Source organism: Dermacentor silvarum, chromosome 7, assembly GCF_013339745.2.
Source record: "Dermacentor silvarum isolate Dsil-2018 chromosome 7, BIME_Dsil_1.4, whole genome shotgun sequence".
NCBI classification, from domain to species: Eukaryota; Metazoa; Arthropoda; class Arachnida; order Ixodida; family Ixodidae; genus Dermacentor; species Dermacentor silvarum.
Window position 1 is genome coordinate 36,557,281 of NC_051160.1, and position 23,042 is coordinate 36,580,322.

The window sequence follows — 23,042 nt, forward strand, 5'->3', positions numbered from 1 at the left end:
TTACGTAAGAGTGGGCGGTTGGAAATCAGGCTAACAGAAGATAGTTCTCGCATTACTTGATATTTCAAAAAAAGGAACTTTTACGCAAATGAATATTTGGAAGGACCGATATGCGGTATGTTGTGAAATGATGTGGTCACAAAACAAAAACAAAAAAAGAAAACTACTGGCAAGCTTTTACTCGAACAACAATATGTTCACCCACATAAACCAAATGTCTCCTTTTCCTCAAAAGACCAATAACAGCGCGTGGTATTTTTGAAACAAATGTATTCATGATGATATAATGCACGTTCTTACGTCGGAGTAGCGTCTCATATTTGTGAAAATTTGGGAAAGCTGTCTGCCAGATAAACATTAGTCTGTCTAAATAATTGACAATATTTCCGTGTATTACACACGAATATCATCTCTTGAACATACACCTTTGTTCAAATATTTAGGCTCTTTGCAGATTTGATATGTACCCACTATTTTCATATTTACAGCAAAAATGAAACCGGAACCCATTTGCAGCCAAGATCCAATACCTGATCGCTGTTTTCTCCGAAACAAGCGCTGGTTCTTTAATTTTAGAAATAACACGTGTATGGAGTTCCCGAAGAAAGGTTGTGGGAAAGGCCAAAACAGCTTCTCCACCTTGGAGAAGTGCATGAATACATGCAGCTGTAAGTGTGCACTTTTCACATATACTGCGTACCGGTGTCGCTACAGTCGAACGCGGATGCATCGAACTAACATATAGCGAATTATTGTGCATAACAAATGAAAGTAATATCCCCTTGAAAATTTTTATGAAATATTATTTCATATATCGAATGACCTATATATCGAACTTCTTTGTGATCCCCTTCACATTCGATATATCAGGGTTCGACTGTATATTAGGATACGCTACACATTAAATATGTAGCCTAATTTATTGTTACAACGAGTCAGGTACTTAGAGGATGCTTTTGGTTCGTTGCACTTGCCAGCAATTTTTACGGTATGGAAACTAATTGCCAGCAGATCACATACATATTGCAAATTTCACGTACAAGCTCTATGAATGGAATGGCGCCTAGCCTTTCAAACCTGGTCATATGCATTGACTCCTAACATTATTATCGTAGCTCTCCTGCTACCCGCAAATACCTTATGAATGACATTTACACTAAAATATCACCAGACAAACTAACTGGAAACAAACCACCATTCTAACTACACAAATATATAACTACTACTTTCGAATAAGGATATGGCTGCGCAGTTCTTCACAGATAACATTGCTTACAGCTCCATTTCGTTCATCTTCATTAACAAATTTTAGAGGTGCTGCAGGATAACGGCACCCTCCATCAACTTGAATCACCACTGTCTTGAGCCAGCTGACACCATATTTCCGAATTTTATTACACTGCCTATTTTTCGCCATCCTTGACGAAGCTGCGCTTTCCTGTGCAGCCATTCTGTACCTCAAATATACTATTGGTTACCTACCCTGCGCATTTGATAGCCTGGTAAACTTCATATCTTCCACCTCATCTAATTAGAAGTAGAGTATTAACTATCCCCGTCCGCTCAGTCCATATCGCTGTCTTACATGAGTACATGCAACTTGCTTATACACCGCGAAATTGCAACACTAGAATATAGAGAACCGCTGCAGCCCTATAAAAATAGAATTACAACATATATACAGAATTTTCAAAATTTGCCTAAATGTTGGATATACTAACGCTGACAGCTTCCTATTCGTCCAATCTCATGCACTAACGATGTGCGACACTTGCAAAGCAATCGCCGGCGCTTAAATGCTTGTCGCTACCAGGGCACTGTTTCTTCTGCCAACCAGCAGTTACTTTACGTGCTACGTCATGCCCACACTTCACACCTTTGTTCGCTTAGAACGCCAGCCGCAGAGTTTGAGCACAACTCTAAAACTTGCTGCCGATCTTATTAGTTTGCCCTTCGTGCGTACCTGCGAACTTTTTAAGGTAACTATCACTTTCGTTATTGCCTAGCTTTTCTAGCACTTCTAGCATAAGTTGAGGCATTTTTTATGTATTTTTCAGATAATCGAGTAACGGCAGCCTGCCCAACTTGCGAAGAAAAACTCCAAACCGAGCAACGGCCCTTGGGAAAACCAGGATTACCTAGCCAAATCGGTCAACTCAGCCCACCAGTCATTCCCGCCCAACCTAGCATGCCTGTACAACCCGGAAAACCAGGTCAATCTGGCATAGGCTTACCGGTCCAACCAGGCCAACCAAGCAGACCCGGTGTCGGCTTTCCCAGCCAACAAGGCCTACCCCCCATGAACGGTGGACTGGCTCAGCCTGTACAACCTGGCTTAATGGACCGACCCGGCCAAGTCAGCCCTAGTAATCCCGGCCAATACGGCCAACCCAGCGGACCCGGTGTCGGCTTTCCCAGCCGACAAGGCCTACCCCCCATGAACGGTGGACTGGTTCAGCCTGTACCTGGCTTAGTGGGACGACCCAGCCAAGTCAGCCCTAGTCTTCCCGCCCAATCCGGCAATCCCAGCGGAAACAGCGTCGGCTTACCTGGCCAGCCTGGCTTACCTCCCTTCAGTGGTGGACCTCGTCATCCACATAAACCTGACCAAATTGGACGGCCAAGCGATTCCAGTGCTAACTTGCTACCCAATAGATCCGCCCTATCCGGCCAGTCTAATGGGCACCGCGTCGGATTACCGAGCCACAACCTTCCATCCCTCCTCGCTACTCCTAACGCCAGACCTGGTCAGTTTAGTCGGCCGGCCTTACCGGTACGGCCAGGTTATGGCAGTTATGGTGTCCCGCCCAGTACAACCTCTCAATACGGTCAACGCAGCACGCCTCGCATCGACTCAACTGGCTTACCGGCCTTGCCCAGTGTTTCCGGTACAAGCGTACAAGCCACGCCAAACCCTCTTCCCAATTATCCCACCGCACCAACGCCATCCGTCAATCTCGGCATGCCCCTGCCACACGGAGTTCCTGCCCAGAACAACCAGCCATTATTTCCTGGCTCTACTGGACAACCTCCGGTAGAGAGGCAATATCGCCCTTACAGATCCACTAACCGTTAGCGCCCTGAAAAAGCCTACTGTATTTTTTCTTTCAAATTCGTGCTATTTCATCTTCATAAAAAATAAAATAAATGATTCTCGCGAAGAAAACTCCTAAATATTTGTGGCTAGCACACATATTCTTTTGGGTGTCCTGAAACTTTTTCTTCAAAATAGTAAAAAATTGATGCCAATCCGTTAACGAGACCCCTGTGAACAAGTTATCCAAATAATGTTGCACCGCGTGCAGCATAGAATTTACAATCTCGCGTCAAAAGCACCAACAAATCGCTTGCTGTATCGTTCGCAATGGCGTCATGCAGCGGTATCGCAAGTAGCGGAGTCCAGAACAGCTAGGTACTCATTTTGGGATAGCGAAAACAATCACTTTAATATAATCATTGCTTATTTGAGTTTAATTATTGAAAGCTGAATATGTCTGCAATTTGAAGTACACACAAAAATTCATCACATTTTCACACTTCCGTTCTACATACGAGTTGCTCGACGTTGGATCTGCTGCGCGTGGCATTCTAGACAAAAAGAGTAGCGTACATACTGCGGCCGCCACGGAGTGCCGCCACAAGCTGCCTCATCACCGCGACGTTCAAGCTTTGGCCGTTTCCAGCGGTCATTTCTCCTTTGGTGCCCTCTTGCCGCCTCTCCTTTGTACCTTCCAACGCGCTAGTCAAAATGAAATGACAAAGAAAGCTGCTCATTGGTCCTGTAACTACGTCTACCTTGCATTTCTGGTTAACATCCCTGCCTTCTCCTCCTCTCCTCCTCCTCCTCCTCCTCCTCCTCCTCCTCTACCTTCGCTTGTGGTTGAACGACTAGAAAAATTTTTACGGCAGGCGAATCGCGACGTGGCGTAACCTAATATAGATGTCATTCTGCGATTAGTGATATACATTTTTCAGGGCCCCTTAGAAACCTATTGTATCGACAACTACCCCTTTCTATTGCGCTGCCATTTCACCTCCCAATACATGTTCCTTAGTTATCTTCGAGTTGTACCCTACTCTCCGCTTTCCTCCTCGCGTCTTTCATCCCCAGCTGCACTGCGCGTTCGCTTTCATCTTTCGCTGTGCTCGTTCGCTCGGTTACGCCGCCGACGCCGACGCTCACCGGAGGAAGGGGTGCCTAAGAGCTGCACTCTAAAAAAAAGTCGCTAAATCCTTCTTATTTCTAAGTCCGTCGTCCTAGCGCGGTATTTTGTGCTCGGATCCATGAGCTTACTTCCTTGTTGCAATATAAGCCTACGTGATACAAAGTTGATCAAGGAAATAGTCAAGCTGAGTTTTATATGATAATCGCATGTTTCATCGCGAAAGTATACATCAGCAGATCTAACTGTTGGGTGACAAGGTTGTCAAAGTAAACAAATATTTAAGCATACTAAAAAACTCTAAAACAAATAGAGAAACGATGCAGTATTGATAAATTATGTTACTGCTTGTAAATTTAGAAGTATTTCTGGTGGACCACGTTTAAAGGTAGGAATTTTTTTATCATGTAAAAGCTGGAAATACAAATTTTACGATCGCACACCAGCGGTGTGCGTCTTAACGAGCAGCGCAGTATGACTTTATCAGTGTATTTTGTGGGATGCGAGTTTGTTATTTCGGCCTTTTCTCGTAATGCCTAGCGCGAAGGTAAAAGAAAAAGCGAGTTTCTGAAGAATACTAGCCTGCTAATAAATAGATGCCACGGTGCCCGCCTATTTACATTTTCCATGTTCCTGTTTTCGTTGCGAAAATTTTCTTTGCAATTATGACAAATCAATGAATAACGAAATCACCGCAAGGTTACAAGAAATCACCGCAAGGACACGGAAGTAAACAGAACGGATGCTAAATCATTCGTCCTGTTTACAACTTTGTTCTAGTCTTGTTTTGCGCTACCGTACTGATAATGGCGTATTCCTTGTGCGGTTTTCTCGGAACAAGGACTGATGTAAACAAGCCCTGGCAAGTCATTGTCTCTGCAACCTTCTTTAGAAATAGGCATGATGCTATATGTACCCTTGAGGTGCAGGTTATCACGTACCTTTCATAAGCTGTTCTCAAAACGTTCTTCGCAAAATACATGCCTTGATTGACATCCCAAGGATTGTAAAACCAAAGAATCTGTCATACAATTCATCGCACCCGTTAACACGGCAATACAAATGTATTCTTTTCAAGCGGCATTGACCTGACAATGGATTTAAAATGTTCGTCTTAGGTTTCGAACAGAGAATCGACTCCAGAAACGTAGAAAATCCTAGAAGGTCATCATTAAAAAAATGAACTATAGCGGAAGCAGTTCAACATATCTGCTAGGAAATATATTGTTTTTTTTTCTGGATGACATATTCAGTCTTTCAAACGGTCGGAAGCAGTCGCCTAGCAATGAGGCTCCTAAGCAGCTTCCTTCTTCTTTTCGTCTGCGTTACGACTGTACGTGGTAGGTCATGACGCTTGTCAATTTCTGTGGATTATATGCTGTGTGCATTCGATAACTATGTTTTGTGCGCGATTCATTGTGGGTGTGAATATATTTGGTTAGAAACGTCCTGAAGCTACTATGAAATAATTCAAAAAGATTTAGTTAGATGTTCTGAAAATTTTAGGTATACTTTTATTGATAGCTCTAATGAATAGTGACCGCTAATGATTAGTGGTACCTTTGTATAGCACCAAGTTCGTGCATAAAATATAATAAAGTGTCTAAAAAGGTAAGGGATACTTGTGGTTGTGGTGTGCCTCTTGTGGGTCCACGTATTTGGCGCTGTTTCCAAATTCAAGTTGTAAATAAAGTTGGCACTACTTTGTATTCATTGCGATGTCATTTGTTGCATGGTTTCTCTGAGTCGTTGAATGTAACTCTTATCACTCCTGCAGGCCCGAAGTAAATGTGCCAAATACTGCAGGCTCGAAGTTTGGCCTGTAGTATTTTATAAATAAATTAGGTAAATATTATCAAAAAGTATGCTAAGCTTGCGTCTTGCAAGCGCCACGAAGTGGGGCGTGCCTAACACCATAAGAAAACTCCGTGGCCCCTGATGTTTATGACTCGTATTTACGAGCGTCGTCAATCTGGAGCACGCGGGAGAACATTAGGCAATTACACGGCCTCCAAGATTTACGTAGCCGCGCTTTCTGATGTCTCGGTGCTCGAGTGCCCAACCTACCACGTATTTCAAGCGTACGTGCCAGTGCACGATCGTTTAAGTTGAAGTCCCCGATGAGAAGCTGGGGCTATCGCAATGCCGGCTGCTTGTAGCGTTCTTCGGCTATACTATTTTGGAGCGGTTTTTCTTTTGTACAACATCTGACTGGTTGGAGTAGAGAAGCACATATTCCTTGGTGTCAACGAAAACCCCAACCTCAACTTTGTTATCCGGTTAGAAGGACAAATTGACCACAGTTACTAAGGACTGTACATTCGTCTTCAAGAGAAGAATCGTCGTAAGCATTGATGCTGTAAACATTCGTTCCGTCGAATGACTTGCGTTGGTCGGCCTCTGGTAGGGGTGTATTGCATTGGAGCAAATTAAAATAATCATTCATTCGTGGCTAAAAAGCCTGAATGCTTTCTTATTGCACAGGTGGCCACTTTGACTCATTGAGACACTAGTTAAAGGATTACGCGCCTTATTGTTTATGAAAGAACACCAGATATATAAAAATAAAACGTGATAATATGACATTTCTACAAGAAAGATCAATATGCAAGTATATCACAATAAAGTGAGCAATGACTGCATGAATGAAAAGTGCTGCGACATAGATTCAATATTGTTAGTCCTTTCAGAAATCATTCCAGCAGTTCTATACTTCCCAGTTACTGGTGCTGGTAAAGCATTTATCGAACTGCTGTTTTAATTCACTGCAATGGTATTTTAAGGCCATATATGCATTCTGACAATGAGGAATATTTCCAACTTCTGGAGGCTTGGGTAAGTCATCCTCAAGGACGCACCGGTAATTTATCCCTGTTGAATATAACAGCTCACATATATACACGGGCCACGTCCGTTGTATTCTTCAAATAATAGTTACGTACTCAAATATTCATCAAAGTTACTATAATCTTTAGCCTTCGAAGCTAACATAAAAACTACGCTATTCACGCAAATGATGCTTTGTCAGGTTTTTTAAGCACCCCCTTTCGCTGAGACAAGTTTACAATTCTTTTTACGAAGAAATGCCGAATATGCTCAAGTGTATATAGTATGAAATTACTAAAAATCGTCTAAGAATCGTCTTTGCGAATTCACGAAAACTTTGGTCCATAATGTTTCTGTTCAATTTAGACACACTCCACGCTATTATTGCATTTATACGGGGCGGCTTCGAAAACGAAGAAAAACATCCTAACGTAACGAAGCACATTATAAATAAATAGCAAAAACATGTCGTGATATTGCCAGCCTGAATTGGAGCATAGTAGTAATGAGCTTTAGACAGATTTTCCTATATTTTCTATAATATTAAATGTAGCAAGACCGTACACAAAGTAAAACTTCCTTACCAATATGTCGGCAGGGAAGTGGTCTGCAAGCCTTGAAGAAATTAGAGTTGTGTTCGAATACGAATCTCTACAAGTTTATACGATACACGTATGCAAACCTGGCAAAAATAGAAATGCTAATTCAATTGGTCGTTACCTATATATTTGTTAATTTTGCGAGTGCGCAAAAATATTGTCCTCCAAAGCGGACACACGTTGTGTCCAAGCAGCATGTGCTTAACTTGCATAATGTTTTTACTAAAATACCGGCAGTCGTAACCACTGGGGAGCTTGGTGTAAACTTTTACAAATCTTCCTTCATTTATTCTGCGCTTAGCCGCAATTTAAGCGCACCTATTTTATGTATCTTTCTTGTGGCTGATGCTGGCTGTCTGTTCTTGTGATACCCACATATATTTAGCTTGTTGTAAATATATGTGGCGAGAGAAATGATGAGAAAAGCTTTTCTGTCAGCTACGTTCTAAGAATGGGTTATACACATAAATCTCAGTAGAGTTATCAATTCCAGTGAATAACGGCACTGAAAAACCGATGCATATATTTGACGAAACTCTGCCCCTTTTTCAGCCTGGGGCATTAAAGCTTCGAAGCCTAAACCAACAGCGCCAGAATTCTGTGCAAAACCACCATTTTCGGGTAGCTGCCAACCAATAACGAAACCTTGGCACTATGACGCTGCATCAAAGCATTGTCAGCAGATTAGTTCCGGCTTGTGCAGCGCAGGCAGCAACCGCTTTCTCTCGGAAGAAAAGTGCAAGACAGTTTGTGAACGTGAGTACATGCTCTATGAAGCTTTCTAATAAAGTATTTGCCAATTACCCGAGGAGTCACTTTTGCCGAGATTAGTATGTGAAATGTGTGAGAAGAGTGAGAATGCTGCACATTTAAAAATACGTCCTTACGAATTGCCTGAATGTATTTCTGTAATGCCTAGGCCAAGGCATACATTGTTTCGCGCTGTATATTTTCCCCCAGAAATGTAACCTTTGTGACAGAAAATGGAAAATTTCTCAAATGGAGGCTTTATTTGACTTCGTCAATATTCGACTGTGCTGTATTGTGGGTACCTGCTGGTACAAATATTAAGGAACTGCAACTGCCGAAGTACTAGTCTACTACCAACAAAAGAATGCCCGTGCATTTCAGAAATTACCAAATCCCACTCAAACTTTAACAAATTTGCATCTTTGTTGCTCATTTAAGAGATTTGTATCAATCATCCGTTTATGAGGACAACGGTGCTCCTATCATAGAGTTGGACCTGGCAATGACTGTCGCCCAATTAGCTTAAAATTTTGTAATACCGGCCAGAGGCGAAAACCAAATGTCAAGTAGGGATATATATATATATATATATATATATATGTGTGTGTGTTGTGTGTGTGGTGTGTGTGTGTGTGTGTGTGTGTGTGTGTGTGTGTGTGTGTGTGTGTGTGGTGTGTGTGTGTGTGTGTGTGTGTGTGTGTGTGTGTGTGTGTGTGTGTGGTGTGTGTGTGTGTGTGTGTGTGTGTGTGTGTGTGTGTGTGTGTGTGTGTGTGTGTGTGTGTGTGTGTGGTGTGTGTGTGTGTGTGTGTGTGTGTGTGGTGTGTGTGTGTGTGTGTGTGTGTGTGTGTGTGGTGTGTGTGTGTGTGTGTGTGTGTGTGTGTGTGTGTGTGTGTGTGTGTGTGTGTGTGTGTGTGTGTGTGTGTGTGTGTGTGTGTGTGTGTGTGTGTGTGTGTGTGTGTGTGTGTGTGTGTGTGTGTGTGTGTGTGTGTGTGTGTGTGTGTGTGTGTGTGTGTGTGTGTGTGTGTGTGTGTGTGTGTGTGTGTGTGTGTGTGTGTGTGTGTGTGTGTGTGTGGTGTGTGTGATAGCGCTGTGCACAACCGGACGCAGCTGGTCCGGAGCGAGGGCCATCTCCTGCGTAAGTACAGCGCTGTTATCCGGACGACCAGAAGGCGTAGCTAACTTTCCTTGTTTTATAGTTGGGCTTCCTAAAAGGGCCACTGCACAGAAGAATTCTCTGAGTTGTGTGTTAGTAAATTACCCATATGCAGTACCAAAAGGAATGCGACTCTTACAGTGAGGATTTATACATGCCACAACATACAAACGCGAAACACAGCTGACGGCTCATCGCTATCCACACGGCTGTGCGCGTGCAGCGCTCATGCCCTATTTTGAAAGCAATTTCCAACGGGTGTAAAGACTGCGCGAAACGAGACTGATGGGTGCTGCACCTGCGTGGTAGGTCGTGTAATATAAAATTTCGGCGATTTGCGGAAGAGAGCCAGCAGAAGCGTTCGGCCTCCTCTGTTACTGCTCTTCCTCAGGCCAGCGTTGTGACAGGGAGATCTCGCGGTCATCGATTGAGATCTGTTCACGTTTGCCTGTGCTCCCTTGCACCGTGCCTTTTTATTTATCATTTAGGCGAGTGTTTACTGCAAATACGCAATTTATTAACCGAAATTGAAAGTCTTCATAGTCGCGACTGAATATTCCACTGTGTACAGAGAACATGGTGAGCTTAAGTGTATTCAGAGATTGTCATGTACGCGCGTTTGCTCTGGGGTACCTCAAGCAATATTTACGGGGCCATTTTTTTTTCAAAATGAAATGCTCTGGCGCTCATCAATTTCCGACGCGTAATCTATGGTATGGTAATGGCACTTCATAAAAATTGAACATTAGAAAAAAGTAATTCGGTCTATTTTATGCGAGTGCAATAGTCCAATAGGATGTATTGCGACAAGATGCTTCTTGGGATTCTCGTATACCTTCTTCATCAATGCCAATAAATGCATATCCTGAAGAAAAAATCACCTGAAGTTTAACTCTTGTAAACCTAGTTATTACGAGCGAAAGATCTATTTGGCTTGGTTTTGCAAAGACTATGCACACAGTGTTTCATTATTGCAGGCTTCCGCGCTTGGTACGCTTCTCTATGACGTGCAAATCTGGCCTTCCCTGCTCCTGTGTTTCAGCAGCCAAATTGACCTTTGCTTGAGATTTCGCAGCCTGCAGTCTAGCTATATCTACTGGATGATTGGATTCAGCCTGTCGCTCACGCTGAAGCGCAAGCACAGACGGTCCAGCGGGTGCACCATCCATGGCGAGACTGAGCCCACTTAACGACCAAGCGCCGGCGAAGCAGCTGTTTAACCATCGCCTAATCAGGTGCTTCCGCAGTGGTGAGGCTCCGAACGAGTGCCGCTGAGGCACCTCTCTGGGCTCAAGGTCATTTTGCCGCGATGGCCTTGAAATATAACCGTGCGAGAATTGGAGTACTAGAGTCTAATAAATATACTCATGGCTTATTATAAACATTTGCAATAAGTACTTGTGCACCTGATAAATGGATACTAACGTAGTTTTATATATTTCCAGCACTGACTAAGAACATCCCAGGAATGTGCCTGAAACCACCTCTCATGGTCGCCTGTGGACAGGTGCGCCACGCTTGGTACTTTGACCGTAATAGCAATAGCTGCAAAATGCTCAGCTACACTGATCCCGCTTGCGATAGCGCTGGGAATCGCTTTCTGACAGAACTGAAGTGCCAGGGGGTTTGCCTGCGTGAGTATAAACCTTGATGATGATGCTGCCATAAAGCTTTTCCGGTATTTTAGATTTGTTACCAAATTGCCTGTCTTCCTACGTACAATCGATTACATGTATAATACAAGAAATATTAGTCGCAGAACATCATTACGAATTGAAAGATATTGTTCAGTGTTACACGGCTACTTACTTGGCCAATCTACAGCTTCTAAACCAAAGGTGCCTAACACAATGATGAACGCGAAGAAACGAAACCAAGGGCAGATTTTTATTAGTCATATTATAAGAAGCCAACAAACAACACAATTGTGTTCCTTGTGGACTGCGACACTCATGAATGCATAAATAAAATGCAATAGTCACCTATTTATAATGAGATACATTTGAACTTCCCGTTTGTTTCCATAGGCTCCTTATGACGTAAAATACTTCGATGCAACTGTATCTTGTACAATTGTGATGCGCGCGTAGTCATATCTGCGTTGGATGTTTCAAACAGTATTCTTAGAATGTCAGAAAAAATGTACCATTCAACTCGTCCGAAACTGAGAGTTGAAACCTACTTAGGCGTGTGTTATTGTAATGCAATTTTTTCTCAAGTGTTAAAAGCCGAAAAGATGCAGGACAAGAGAAACAAAAGAAGAATCGTAACAAATGATTGGACTCATCGGTAAACAAGTGTGTAGGTCCACGTTAGATGTTAAAGATGTACATAAATTGGTGGGTGGTGTAACACTTCAAAGATTACATAGGCTATGAAATTTTCCGTAGCGGGAGCTAGGGATTCTGCACACGGTTGTATGATGTGGGTTTTTGTAACAGCGTTTTCGTATTCAACCCCCAATGGAATGCGGCTGTGGCGGCCAGGAATTCAACCCGTGACATTGTACCCAGAATCAGAATGTCGTAGTGATTGCGCTACCGTGGTGGGTATCATGAGCCTCCAAATGACATTTCACCCATGAGTTGGCAATCACCAGCAAACAAAATCGCTTGCACGTCAGGCCTAAGGCCACCAAATATCTCCAACACCTATTAAAGCTTGTCTCAGTCTTAGCGAATCGCACATGGCTATAAAAAGGCAGCTTGCGCAACTAATAAAAGACTCACTAGCCGTTATTACCTATTATTCGTACGCAGTAAGCTTTTTTTAGTCATTTGTTTAGGCACGGTAAACTATTTTATACGTTTTAGAGATTGAATCGTTTTACAACTCAGCCTAATACCTAGTCATACTATTTCACGTCCATACAGAAGCATCCCGATGCTTCACTTTAACGTCAGCATCAATACACCTGCCCAAGTGAGCCTCTGGCTCAAACCAGCTTTCCACCGGCTAAGACATAAGAACTAAACACCCTCGACACTGGCGCAATCGCTATTAGGTTGTGTTCTTGATTTCTTTTTGTAACAGAGCAATTGAAATGAAGGGAGAGATTTGCAAGAATTATTATCTACTCAAATTAAGGTGGAACGTACAGAACCCAAACGGGTCGAAATTATTTGGAATCCTCCACTTAAACGTCACTCAACCGCGGAAAGTTATAGAATTGTAAGCCTTATGGATCACCAAAATCTCTTCTAAGTGACTTAAATTACCACTGTGATATCAACAAGCCGCCGCAAAATATTACACTGTAAAATTAGCGCTAGGAAGACAAAATGATCGAAACTTTGATTTCAGTGGAGAAAGAAATGTATCGAGAAGATAGAAAACTCTCGAAAAGAAATATATCTTCTGATTAGAGAGCGCTTCCAAATAGCACAGTTTAGCATTCGTCAGCTAGCGTATGTATAGTTTCGCTGACGTTGTAATATGTGGACGGCTTTTTCTCTGAAAACTACACTGTTGACTGCGTGTGACACCGCAGTCGATGACAGTCTCTCATAAATGCCTGCACAGGGTGCAATAAATATTACCACATGAAACCATCACAGACTCGCGTACTATGATAGCAAGCAGGACCCCAGCAATGACAAGAAATTGCGCTGAAGCAACAATTAAGATAAAGAGGGAAATCATTAACTGGTAATCCCTGTTACAAGACATGTCTTCGCTGCGAGTGCCATAATCTAATATTTTAATAACAGCCATTCAACCCAAATTGGCGAGCAGGAATGAATATATATAAAAATTATGCAAAATCATTTTTACCTTACATCGCTGTATCACGAAAATTGCTAGTATTTGACACAAAATTAGTGTTAATTCACGAGGGTCAAAAGTACCTGCCCTCATTTCATACAATCATTGGCCACTCTTGGTGATGACTGAGTCAGGTAGCGTTAATAATTCTCTGAACTCTTTATTTCTTGCATTTGTTGGGTTTTTCTAACAATTCTCAATGTGCTCTCTTTGTCCTGTTCATTAACACGGTAGCAAAATGTTGACAACTTCCCTGAAATGCATTGCCGCGTGCGTGATGGTTGCACAAATTTGTGACGACCTGTAATAAGCACACCAAAATTGCTACTCTACTATATTTGAGTAATTCTGCGTCAAAACGTCCAATAGCTCTTACTGACAGAAACTATTGTGTCAAAACAGCATTTAGTGTTTGAGAAAGCGAATAACAAAAAGGCATGTATGCTCGTATGGGAAACCGTGACCATGCAAAAAAGAAATGCCGCCTTTGTTGAAAATATATAATTGCTGTAACAAATAGCATTTTTAATGATACCATTATCATCAAGCACAATAAAAATACCGAATCAGGTACATAAAAATTGGCACACAATGGTTGATTACCGAGGTGCATTTATTCCAAATTATCGGAAAGGTAGCGTGCATTTCTCAAGAAGCTGTTCTTATGCAATAGTCACTCAAAGTATAACCTTCGTATTATGTAATCATTTTCTCTTTTAATTGTTTTTGATATGGAATAATTTACATGTTTATGTTATTCATTGCGCAATCACTATTTTCAAATTATTTACAGCAAACGCAACGCCAAAACCAATCTGCAGTCGAGATCCCGAACCAGACACGTGTTTATTAAGCAGAAAGAAATGGTTCTTTAATTTTAGCAACAATACGTGCATGATATTCAAGAATGGTTGCGGAAAAGGTCCCAACAGCTTCGCCTCGTACGGGAAGTGCATGTCGAAATGCAGCTGTAAGTATTTCTTATTTCTGCATATATTCACATTTTAACCACTCCGTTGTGATCTTTGTCAATAAAACACCATTGTGGCAACACTGGCGTCTACATATATGCTAATCAATTTATATGGCGTTTGCATTAAGAATATGAGAAAGTGAGTGACGGTAAGATACCTCGAACCGTTTTAATTTTTCACGAAAGTCCTTACTAGACTATGGACGCATGTCGTCACGTAATTTAGTAACTTATCTTACGCGAAGGTAAAATAAAATTACTCGGGGTGAGACAGCCTTGGAACCTTGCCATGCGTAGTGGCTTACATAGTACACATATTCATTATATCCTAATAATGGCCTTCTCCGTGTTGCTGCATCCCCGTATCGCGAAATAGAATTACGCTACTTGAAATAACTACAAATACTTTCATGGGACGCATTGCTTGCTCAAGTGAAACCAAGAACAAAAAATTCCGAAGGAGCAGCTTTCAAAGAACTGTTTCGCCCATGGGAACACGCGAGAAATATTCGCCAATAAAAGCGAAACTTGTTTCCAGTCCTCCCACTAGAAATGTGTGGTTTTTGCCTCGGTGAAAATTATATGCAACCCGCGATGCTCTTCGCTGCTTCGATGGTTGTAGAACGTATATTGAAGCTTTTGCTCTTTTTCAAGAGTATGTGCAGTCAATATTTGCGCCTGAGCGCTCTATTCTCGTCGGTGTGCCTTATGAGGATATTCTGCACATTCATGCATAAATGTTCACGCGTAATTTTATGGAAGCTTCATCTGATAATATCAGTACAATTTCGTAGACAACTGCGTATGGAGTACAACTAATTCCTATCAGATCAATGATAGGAATATTCCCTGAGATGATAAAATATTTTGAGCCAGAGTACCAAGCCACTGAGATTTTCAGCTGTGAGTACGTCGCCCATATGCGCGCGCTCAAGTAGGCAAAATCTTTTGAGTCACAGATGTAATCAGTATTACATAACTTTTCTAGCAATTGTATGATAAATTTACCGAAATTTTAAAATGCTTTCTCCAGATAACCAAGTCACGGCGGCCTCCCCAACTGGAAAACAAGAACTCCAAAATGAGCACCCACCCCTAGGTAAACCCGGTGTGCCGAACCAGGTTGGCACACTCAGCCCAACAACCCCGCCCGTTCAGCCTAGCATACCTGTACAACCTGGCCAACCAAGTAAACCCGGTTTAGCCTTGCCCAACCAGCCCGGTCATTCCGGCCTGCCTCTGCAAAGCGTCGGATCAGGTCAGCCTGGTCAACCTAGCTTAACATGGCGTCCCGGTCAAGCCAGTTCTACCTTGCCACCCAGTATACCAGCGCAATCTGGTCAATCTAGCAGCAGACCCGGCACCGGCTTACCCGGTCAACAAGGCATATCCACCCAAAGTAGGGGACCAGGTCATCTTGATCAACCTGGCATGATGAGAAAGCCCGGTCAAGTAAGCCATGTCACCCCACCCAGTACACTAGCCCAATCCGGACAATCTAGTAGACCCGGCGTGAGCTTACCCACTCATCCCGCTCAAGCAGGCCTATCCCATCAAAGCAGTGTACCAGGTCAGCCTAATCAAATTGGCTTGATGGGAAAGCCCGGTCAAGTAAACCACATCTTCCCACCCAGCACCTCCGCCCAATCCGCTCATTCTAGTGGAGCGGGCGTGGGCCTGCCCAGCCATCTTGGTCAACAAGGCCGGCCAAGTACGCGTACACCTTCCCTCTCCGGGCAACCAAGTGGTCACGGATTCAGATTACCAGGTCCCGCTGGCCCGCCCCTATTGCCTGGTCCCACCGGCAAAGCCGGTGTATCCATTGGGCCCGGCTCACGGGTACAGCCAGGTTTTGGCGGCAGTACCATTGCACCCAGTACACCCGCCGTATCTGGACCATCGATTACGCACGGTGTAGGAAAGACTGGCCTGCCCGGTGTTTCCGGTACAATCACACAAGCCTCGCCAAACACCCTTCCCAGTTCTCCCATCGCACCAAACCAGTCAGTCAGTACCGGAGTGTCCCTGTCACCCGGAGTGGCTTTCCAGAACAACCAGTCATCGTTGTCTAGCACTGCTAGACAACCTCGGGTAGAGAAGCAATTTCGCCCTTACAGATCCACGAACCGTTAGCGGACTGAAAAAAGCCTGCTGTTTTTTTTTCTTTCGAACACATGGCAGTTTATCTTTATAAAAATGAAATAAGTGTTCTCATCAAGAAAATTCTAAATATATGTGGCTTCTAAACATTTCTGGTGCACCCACTGCGACCTCGGCTGTTCCTGTTCAGAATGACATACCCACCTCAGCTGGTTCTGGTGTACAACGTCGTACAGAAAGAAATCCCGGCATTTTTTCTCCATGTTGGACATTATCACTCTGGAAACGTCACCTGCAACATTGTTTTCGAAGGAAAGTTCCAGCTCATATGTCAAAGCAATAAAGTCAGTGATCCCTGTATGGAGAATTATTTGTACATTGTGTAGCTGCACGAAGATTCTCAATAAATTCTACTGTTCATTCCAACGTTTTTCCTTTCTAAATTATTCTGTTTTTTTATGCGTTAATTTCTTGGAAATGATTCCTCTTACGTCAAAGACGGACGAACGGGTTTCCAAGTCGGGTAGGCATAAAAAGGCTTACGCATTTAATATAGCATGTGTTCACACAGAGAAACCACCCCTCATCACGGATTATTGGATAGACAAACAGACAATTTTTCTCGGTGAGTCGACATAGAAATGCTTACGCATTTAAAAAGCATGGAAGAGAATGATACGATCGGATCCGTTACTGTAAGATCACCGTTATTGTTGCTGTACAAGGAAGATGAATAAGTTTTGAGTAAGAGAAAGGAGATCGAGGTAGTGTAAACAAAAATGCTAGAATGAAAAGCATGTGTAGCATACCTGTATATCTCAAGTAGGCCAGGTGACCATTTGTCAACGCTCCGTTTCAAAGGGGATGTTAATAAATTGTCATCATCATCATCATCATCGAAGCAAGACGGAGGAGCCTGGTTGCCGCATGACGTGTTTCTCAGAGTTCGCACGCACTGGCCCGCGTGCATTTAGAAAGCCACGAGCAAGCGTCGCTGCTGTGGCTCTACAAATCACTGAGTGTTATTAGGGATTTGTGAAAAAAGGAATACCGCTGCAGTACACGCCTCATACATAACTCGTTTTGGCGGTGGGAAAACATTGTGCCGCTCTCTTGATTCAATGCTAAGCGCATTACCATCTACAGTTATTATGAGATGGATTGCGTTCAATTTTTGTGTGTATTCATATAAAGGAAACTGACACGCCATCGTGGCCCTGAGAAAGTGGGTGAAAGCCACCACTCGACCCGCCATGGTTGCTCAGTGGTTACGGTGTTGGGCTGGTGGGCACAAGGTCGCGGCATCAAATCGCAGCCAAGGAGGCCGCATTTCGATGAGGGCTAAATTCAGAAAACACTCGTCTAATTAGATTTGATGCATCTAAAAAACACCAGGTGGTCCAAATTAATCCGGAGTCCCCTTCTGGCGTGCTTCGTGATCAGATGGTGGTTATGGCAGGTAAAACCCAATAATTTAATTTAAAACCACCAATAAAACTGCTGAGGGGGATATGCGATTTATTGCTTTATTGCTTTAGAGTAATGGTAGTAATGGGAGTAATTATGATTTTGGCAGGACGCCACCGCTGGTCGTATTGCTGCTCCTCGTATTAACGCCGCTCCTCGGGAGTCCTAACTATGCGTTCCCTACTCGCAGCGGTGCTGCAACAACAATGAAATCAGTTGCTGGGCAGGTTCTTTTATAGATGAAAGGCTAGTGTAGTTACTCCCCACATCGCAAGCTGCCGTCGCCGCGGTAGCTTGCGCAACAGTATTCGTTACTGGGAAACGTATGTGGGGAGCACTACGTGCTTCGCATTGTTATCAGGAGCGCCTTATCATCAGTGATGTGGTTTGTATGCTTCTTTTGTGCTTGTCCCTTACACAAACGAATGTTGTGCTGTATGATGTATGCCTGATACCAAAGACTTGGGTGGGCAACCTTCTCGGCCCACGCTGATGGCAAGCGCGTGTAGGCCGAGAAGGTTAGGCATTCGGCGCAGTGGCTGGCTTGGGTGTTGATTGCCCAGCTGTGAGAGTAGCTGTTGTATTCGTGAGCGTTCCGGTGTAGCTGTACGACCCAGTATAGTGGCCTTGATTGAGTTTGCGAACGAAAGGGGAAGGTTAGTGATCTCGTCGACGACGGCCGCTGGAAGCGCGTCGACCACAAGGAGGTACTTGCTGGTATGTGACGTTATCCGCGAGAGTTCCTAACTGTCCTCTGCTTGAATAAACCATGCAATGTGGTGCCGTCCCCGAAAATCGGGCAGGCGGATGACGTTCGAGACAACCGCAGCGGTTGAAGCGGGCTCAGCGGCCTCTCGGGTGGTCGAGGCTTGCTGGCGTTCGTTGTCAGTGGTCGGCATAGCAGTACTTACTTTTAGTGTGGCACGTTATTACCAGGCAGAAATTGCGCGTTAACACAGACGTCCGCAGTCACCAATTGTAGAGCGCATGAGAGAGAGAGAGACGAGACGTTCTTGTTGTTGTTGTTGTTGTTGCCTCAAAACATGGCTCGTACCCACGAGGGGGATTGGCCACACTGGATAAAATAAAACATGCACCTAACAGACGTTCTTCCAGCGGCAGAACTCAAACTCAAGTGATCTTTTATTTCTTCGGTTCCCAGCCAACTAGGCTCCCGCGCCGCTCGAGGCATTGCCTGATCTCATCTTCTTTGCTAGGACGATCGCGTCAATGTCGCTGGCGCTAAAAATGTATGCACTTTTCCTTTCTATCCCTCAAGGTTTTTTTGGAACCGCTTAATGTACTCTTGTTTTTTTTTTCGTGATGGCGCGCCGCGAAAAATCCCGACTTACTAGAGGTTAACATCTTCGCATCAAAGCATGCGTGAGCTATCTGTTTATTAGAGGAAACCTGGTCTCGCTTACGGGGCCCTTTCCGGGCCCCATAACACGGGTTTGTCCTTTTGACCGTGGTCCTAGGATTCCCGCTGTTTCTTCGGCGCTGGGTGCACCGTCTGACTAGAGGTAGTGTCCATTTCATCTTACGAGGCGTTCGACGCCCGCCACCTGAACTGGCATGGTAGCCGTGACGTGGGTGACAAGAAGAGACAAAACCCTGGACACCACCAGTCCGGAGGTCAATGGGTCCTTCTTTGAGGAACGACGCTAGTAGCGCTAGCTGCTGTTGCCAATGGGGCTGGTGGTACAACCACGGCCACAATGTTTATGGACCAGGAAGATGCTGGAGTCTCTCATGACGTTGCCCTATTACGCACCTCATCTGCCTACCTTGCGTTATTGAAAAAAAAAAAGAAACACGTTTGCGCAATTCTTAAAACAAGATGTTTTCCTGTTTGAGAGTGATCATGTCTTTCGGTTTTTCCATGGGTCAAGTGCAAAAAACCGCTGTGGGCCCAACTCCAAAGTAGGGAAAGTGGAGCATGCCACTAGCGTTGTCTGAGGCATGTTAGTGCTCACCACATTTGTCGCAGGTTAATAAGCCTCGCCAGCTTTGCAGAACGATGGCAATATCCTTGACACTTGAAATTGCGCTGAAACTTGAAAAAGACAAACACATCGATATTGGGACCGAGCAGACCCCGTCAGCTAAATCAGTTTTCCTCTACTAAATTGTTTACATCTGATGGTTTGGAGTAGAAAGTCTTCCTCGATTTTTTAGGTATATTTGTGTGAAAACTATGTGTGCTGTCAAACGATCCTCGACCAAAGATAACCAAATCAAAGAAATTGAGACTCGCTGTTAATGCTATATCTGCCCTTGTCTACATCCCAGGCAAAACATAAGTATTTACGGAAAAAATTTACATTTCCATACATCCTTTACGGTGACCTGTTAGAACTTTGTTGTGTGCTGTAATCTTACGAAGCAATTTTGTGAGATAACGAACACGACAAAGAAAAGTTTTTCTTGCTCATTTGACTTTTCAGAACTTTAGGGGCGCGATTTTAACCACAAAGAAAGTTGTTTTCTACATTGAGAGGTTATCTTTATTGTGAGCCTTTAAACCTTTTCAGTGAACTTAATTTAAGCCTGTATAACACCACCATTCTTGAAAGCCTAATCATTGCTGCGGTGCTGTAAACCGGTTCCACAGACGTTGGGTTCTCGTTTCAAAGCCACGTAAATGTATTTTTTTTTTCCTTTTTGTCGTGGCTTCGTGCTTGGCAGTAGCCATTATATGTTATAATTATCTCGCAAAACCAGATAGAAATTTATAAGCGCAGTAATCGGACCAGCAAGCAAGATTGGTAAGCCGTGCTGCTGATTGTTTAATTAAGAAATGCATGTGATGGATGGTTGTAGAGGAAACGAGTTCTTGCATAATATACTAGCTTACAATGGAACGGCTTTCCCCAAAAATAGCACGCTTACATGCTGTAGAATGATAAGACCATCACGTACGAGCTAGGTATTTCTTTAACATCGGCGGAGTGTGGATTCTTGGGTGCTTTTGCGCGATGTACGTGTGTGTTTGTGGCTCCAGCTGAAGATTTTTGAGGCAAGAAAAATGATTAAGGTGAGCTGCGATTGCGTGTGTTTCTTTCTTTTATTGCGCTAATTCAATGGCGGCATATACGGGTGGGAAAAACAGTAAAGTCTGATTGCTCGAAGCATTGGCCGCAATTTTGTAGGTATTTTATTACTTTTTTACATCGAAGCTGTTAAGGGCTAGTTCCCCCAGGATCGCGTCCGCGTGTAGAATAAAAAATATCGCCATCATAATTTCTGCCCCATGTGCGTGGTGGTCCTGACGGATCCAGACACTGCCGTGCAGTGTCCCGCGCCTATCAACGCTGTGGCTCATACGTTAGTCTATGACGATGGGGCTGACTTGGCGCAGCAAACGCAGTACTTGGCCATCGCGTGCGGCAGAAAAAGAAACGCCTGTGTCCTTGCTCTTTGACGAACATGCTGAAGACGCTCAATGTAATGAATAACGATAATATATAAATTCACTATAGCAATATGCACTACAGCAGACCCACCATATAGTCACGCTTCGCCGGCTTCCATCTTCACAGTAGTGGAAGAGCTCTGAATTTTTTATGCCTCTTGCCGCCATTACCCCGCTGCATTGGTAGAAAATGTCCTGGCCGTGCCCAATTTGTCTCTCAATCACGCGACGTCAGGAACCCGCAAAAATTGGAAACGTCAATGTGACCTTGACGCATTCATTTAGCGGAGCATAAAGCATTTTTTTTGTCCTCGTCGGAAACAGGGTCATTTCAGGAGGCATAAAGATGGCTTTTCAATGGCATTGGCATTTCAGGAGCTGGCATATGTACTGCAAGATGAACTGCAGCATAATAACTGGCAAATGCGCTTTCTGACTTTCAGAGTCTGTGACCTTTGAAAGTAATGGTAGAAGTGGTAGAGTAGTCATAATAATTGTAGCTGTACAAGTGCTAAAATGCCTTCACAATTGTATATATTTGTTGAGTATTGTGACATACTGTTGCTCATTAAGATGCACTTATGTGTTTCTGGGATTCTGGAGGTTCCAAACGCTAATGGGGGGCACAGAGACAGTGTAGTCAAAACACTTGGTGCCGCAAAAACGAACTAAATTTTCGTTTTTATTACGACGCTACTAGATGCAAAACTAAGTGACGTGCTTCTTCAATTTCAGTACTGTCATCTTAGCGGGAAAGTTACGAGCGCATATTTGTTTCAGTCACTTTCGCACGTGCCATGACGTAACATTGCCCGATTACAGAAAATATACGCGTTTATGTCTGTTCTTCAGATGACCAAGCTGCGGCTGCCGGCTCAACGTATGAACAAAAACATGAAAATGAGCCGCCATCCGCTGGAAAATATGGCGTGCCCGGTCAGTTCGGACAAGTCGTCCAACCTGGCCAGCCAGTGGTACCCACTTCGCCTGGCCGGCCTGGTGAACCCAGGAAACAGGGAAAAGTCAGCCCAGTCGCTCCATCTGGCCAGCCTGGCCATTCTGACCAACCAATCCAATCCGGCAAATGCCAAGTACACCGACCACTCAGCCCAGTCGGCTCATATGGCCAGCCTACCGAATCCCCCACATCAAACCAACCTAGGTTATCGCCAACACAAGGTCAAGGCAGCCCATTTGGCTTACCTGGCCAGTCTGCCCCTGTTGGTCCACCTATCCAATCTGCCCCAAATAAATGGACAATTCAGCTTAGTCGGTTCACGTAGCCAACGCTAAGTCCTGGCCCATCTACACAATCCGGTGACGTGAAGTACGGGGACTGGTAAGCCCATCTGGCCATGCTATACCCCATCCCCACTTCTAATCAACAGGTATTACCCCCAACACACGAAGAAGTCAGCCCCATTGGCTTACCAGGCAATCCTGCCCCTCTTAGTCCACCCGTACAATATGGCTTGCCTCAAATACCCGGCGGGGTCAGCCCAGCTGGGCCAGCTGGCCACCCTACGATGCCTACCACATCCGTGTAGCCTGATCTACCTTCAAAACGTGGAGAAGTTACACCGGTTAAACCCTCCGGTAAGCCTGCTTCTCCTGGCGCACACTTCATGTGCGGCATACCACAAGGTCCGATACAAGTCACCCCAGACGGCCAACCTATCAAGCCTACCCTACATAGCTCACCTTATAAACCCGGCCAACCCAGCAAACCGGGCTTTGGCTTCCCCGGCACAGCTGCCCCCCTCCCCTCCGCCTTAGCAACAAACCCGCTCAGTCCGGCCTATCAGTACAACCTCGCCAACCCGCTGCACTT

At 44.2% G+C, this 23,042-nt stretch overlaps 2 protein-coding genes across 2 annotated transcripts; both read left to right on the plus strand.

Moving 5' to 3' along the window:
* Positions 1–494: 494 nt before the first annotated feature.
* LOC125946681 (collagen alpha-2(IV) chain-like) lies at positions 495–3,076 on the plus strand. The gene is made up of 2 exons (XM_049670527.1): positions 495–668; positions 2,058–3,076. Exons 1-2 carry the CDS (start codon positions 590–592, stop codon positions 3,074–3,076), a joined length of 1,098 nt encoding a protein of 365 aa, XP_049526484.1. The 5' UTR covers positions 495–589.
* A 1,258-nt stretch (positions 3,077–4,334) lies between these two features.
* LOC119459459 (collagen alpha-2(IV) chain-like) lies at positions 4,335–16,374 on the plus strand. The gene is made up of 6 exons (XM_049670526.1): positions 4,335–5,503; positions 8,141–8,344; positions 10,937–11,125; positions 14,050–14,226; positions 15,263–15,640; positions 15,800–16,374. The coding sequence occupies exons 1-6, from the start codon at positions 5,404–5,406 to the stop codon at positions 16,360–16,362; spliced, it is 1,611 nt and encodes a 536-aa protein (XP_049526483.1). The 5' UTR covers positions 4,335–5,403; the 3' UTR covers positions 16,363–16,374.
* The last annotated feature ends 6,668 nt before the right edge of the window (positions 16,375–23,042 follow it).

Coding starts and splice junctions, on each gene's coding strand:
- LOC125946681 (XM_049670527.1), top strand. CDS start 590: ATGGAGTTCCCGAAGAAAGGTTGTGGGAAAGGCCAAAACAGCTTCTCC. Junction 669..2,057: donor GTGCATGAATACATGCAGCT/GTAAGTGTGCAC, acceptor TGTATTTTTCAG/ATAATCGAGTAACGGCAGCC.
- LOC119459459 (XM_049670526.1), top strand. CDS start 5,404: ATGACATATTCAGTCTTTCAAACGGTCGGAAGCAGTCGCCTAGCAATG. Junction 14,227..15,262: donor GTGCATGTCGAAATGCAGCT/GTAAGTATTTCT, acceptor TGCTTTCTCCAG/ATAACCAAGTCACGGCGGCC. Junction 15,641..15,799: donor CACCCAAAGTAGGGGACCAG/GTCATCTTGATC, acceptor GCAGTGTACCAG/GTCAGCCTAATCAAATTGGC.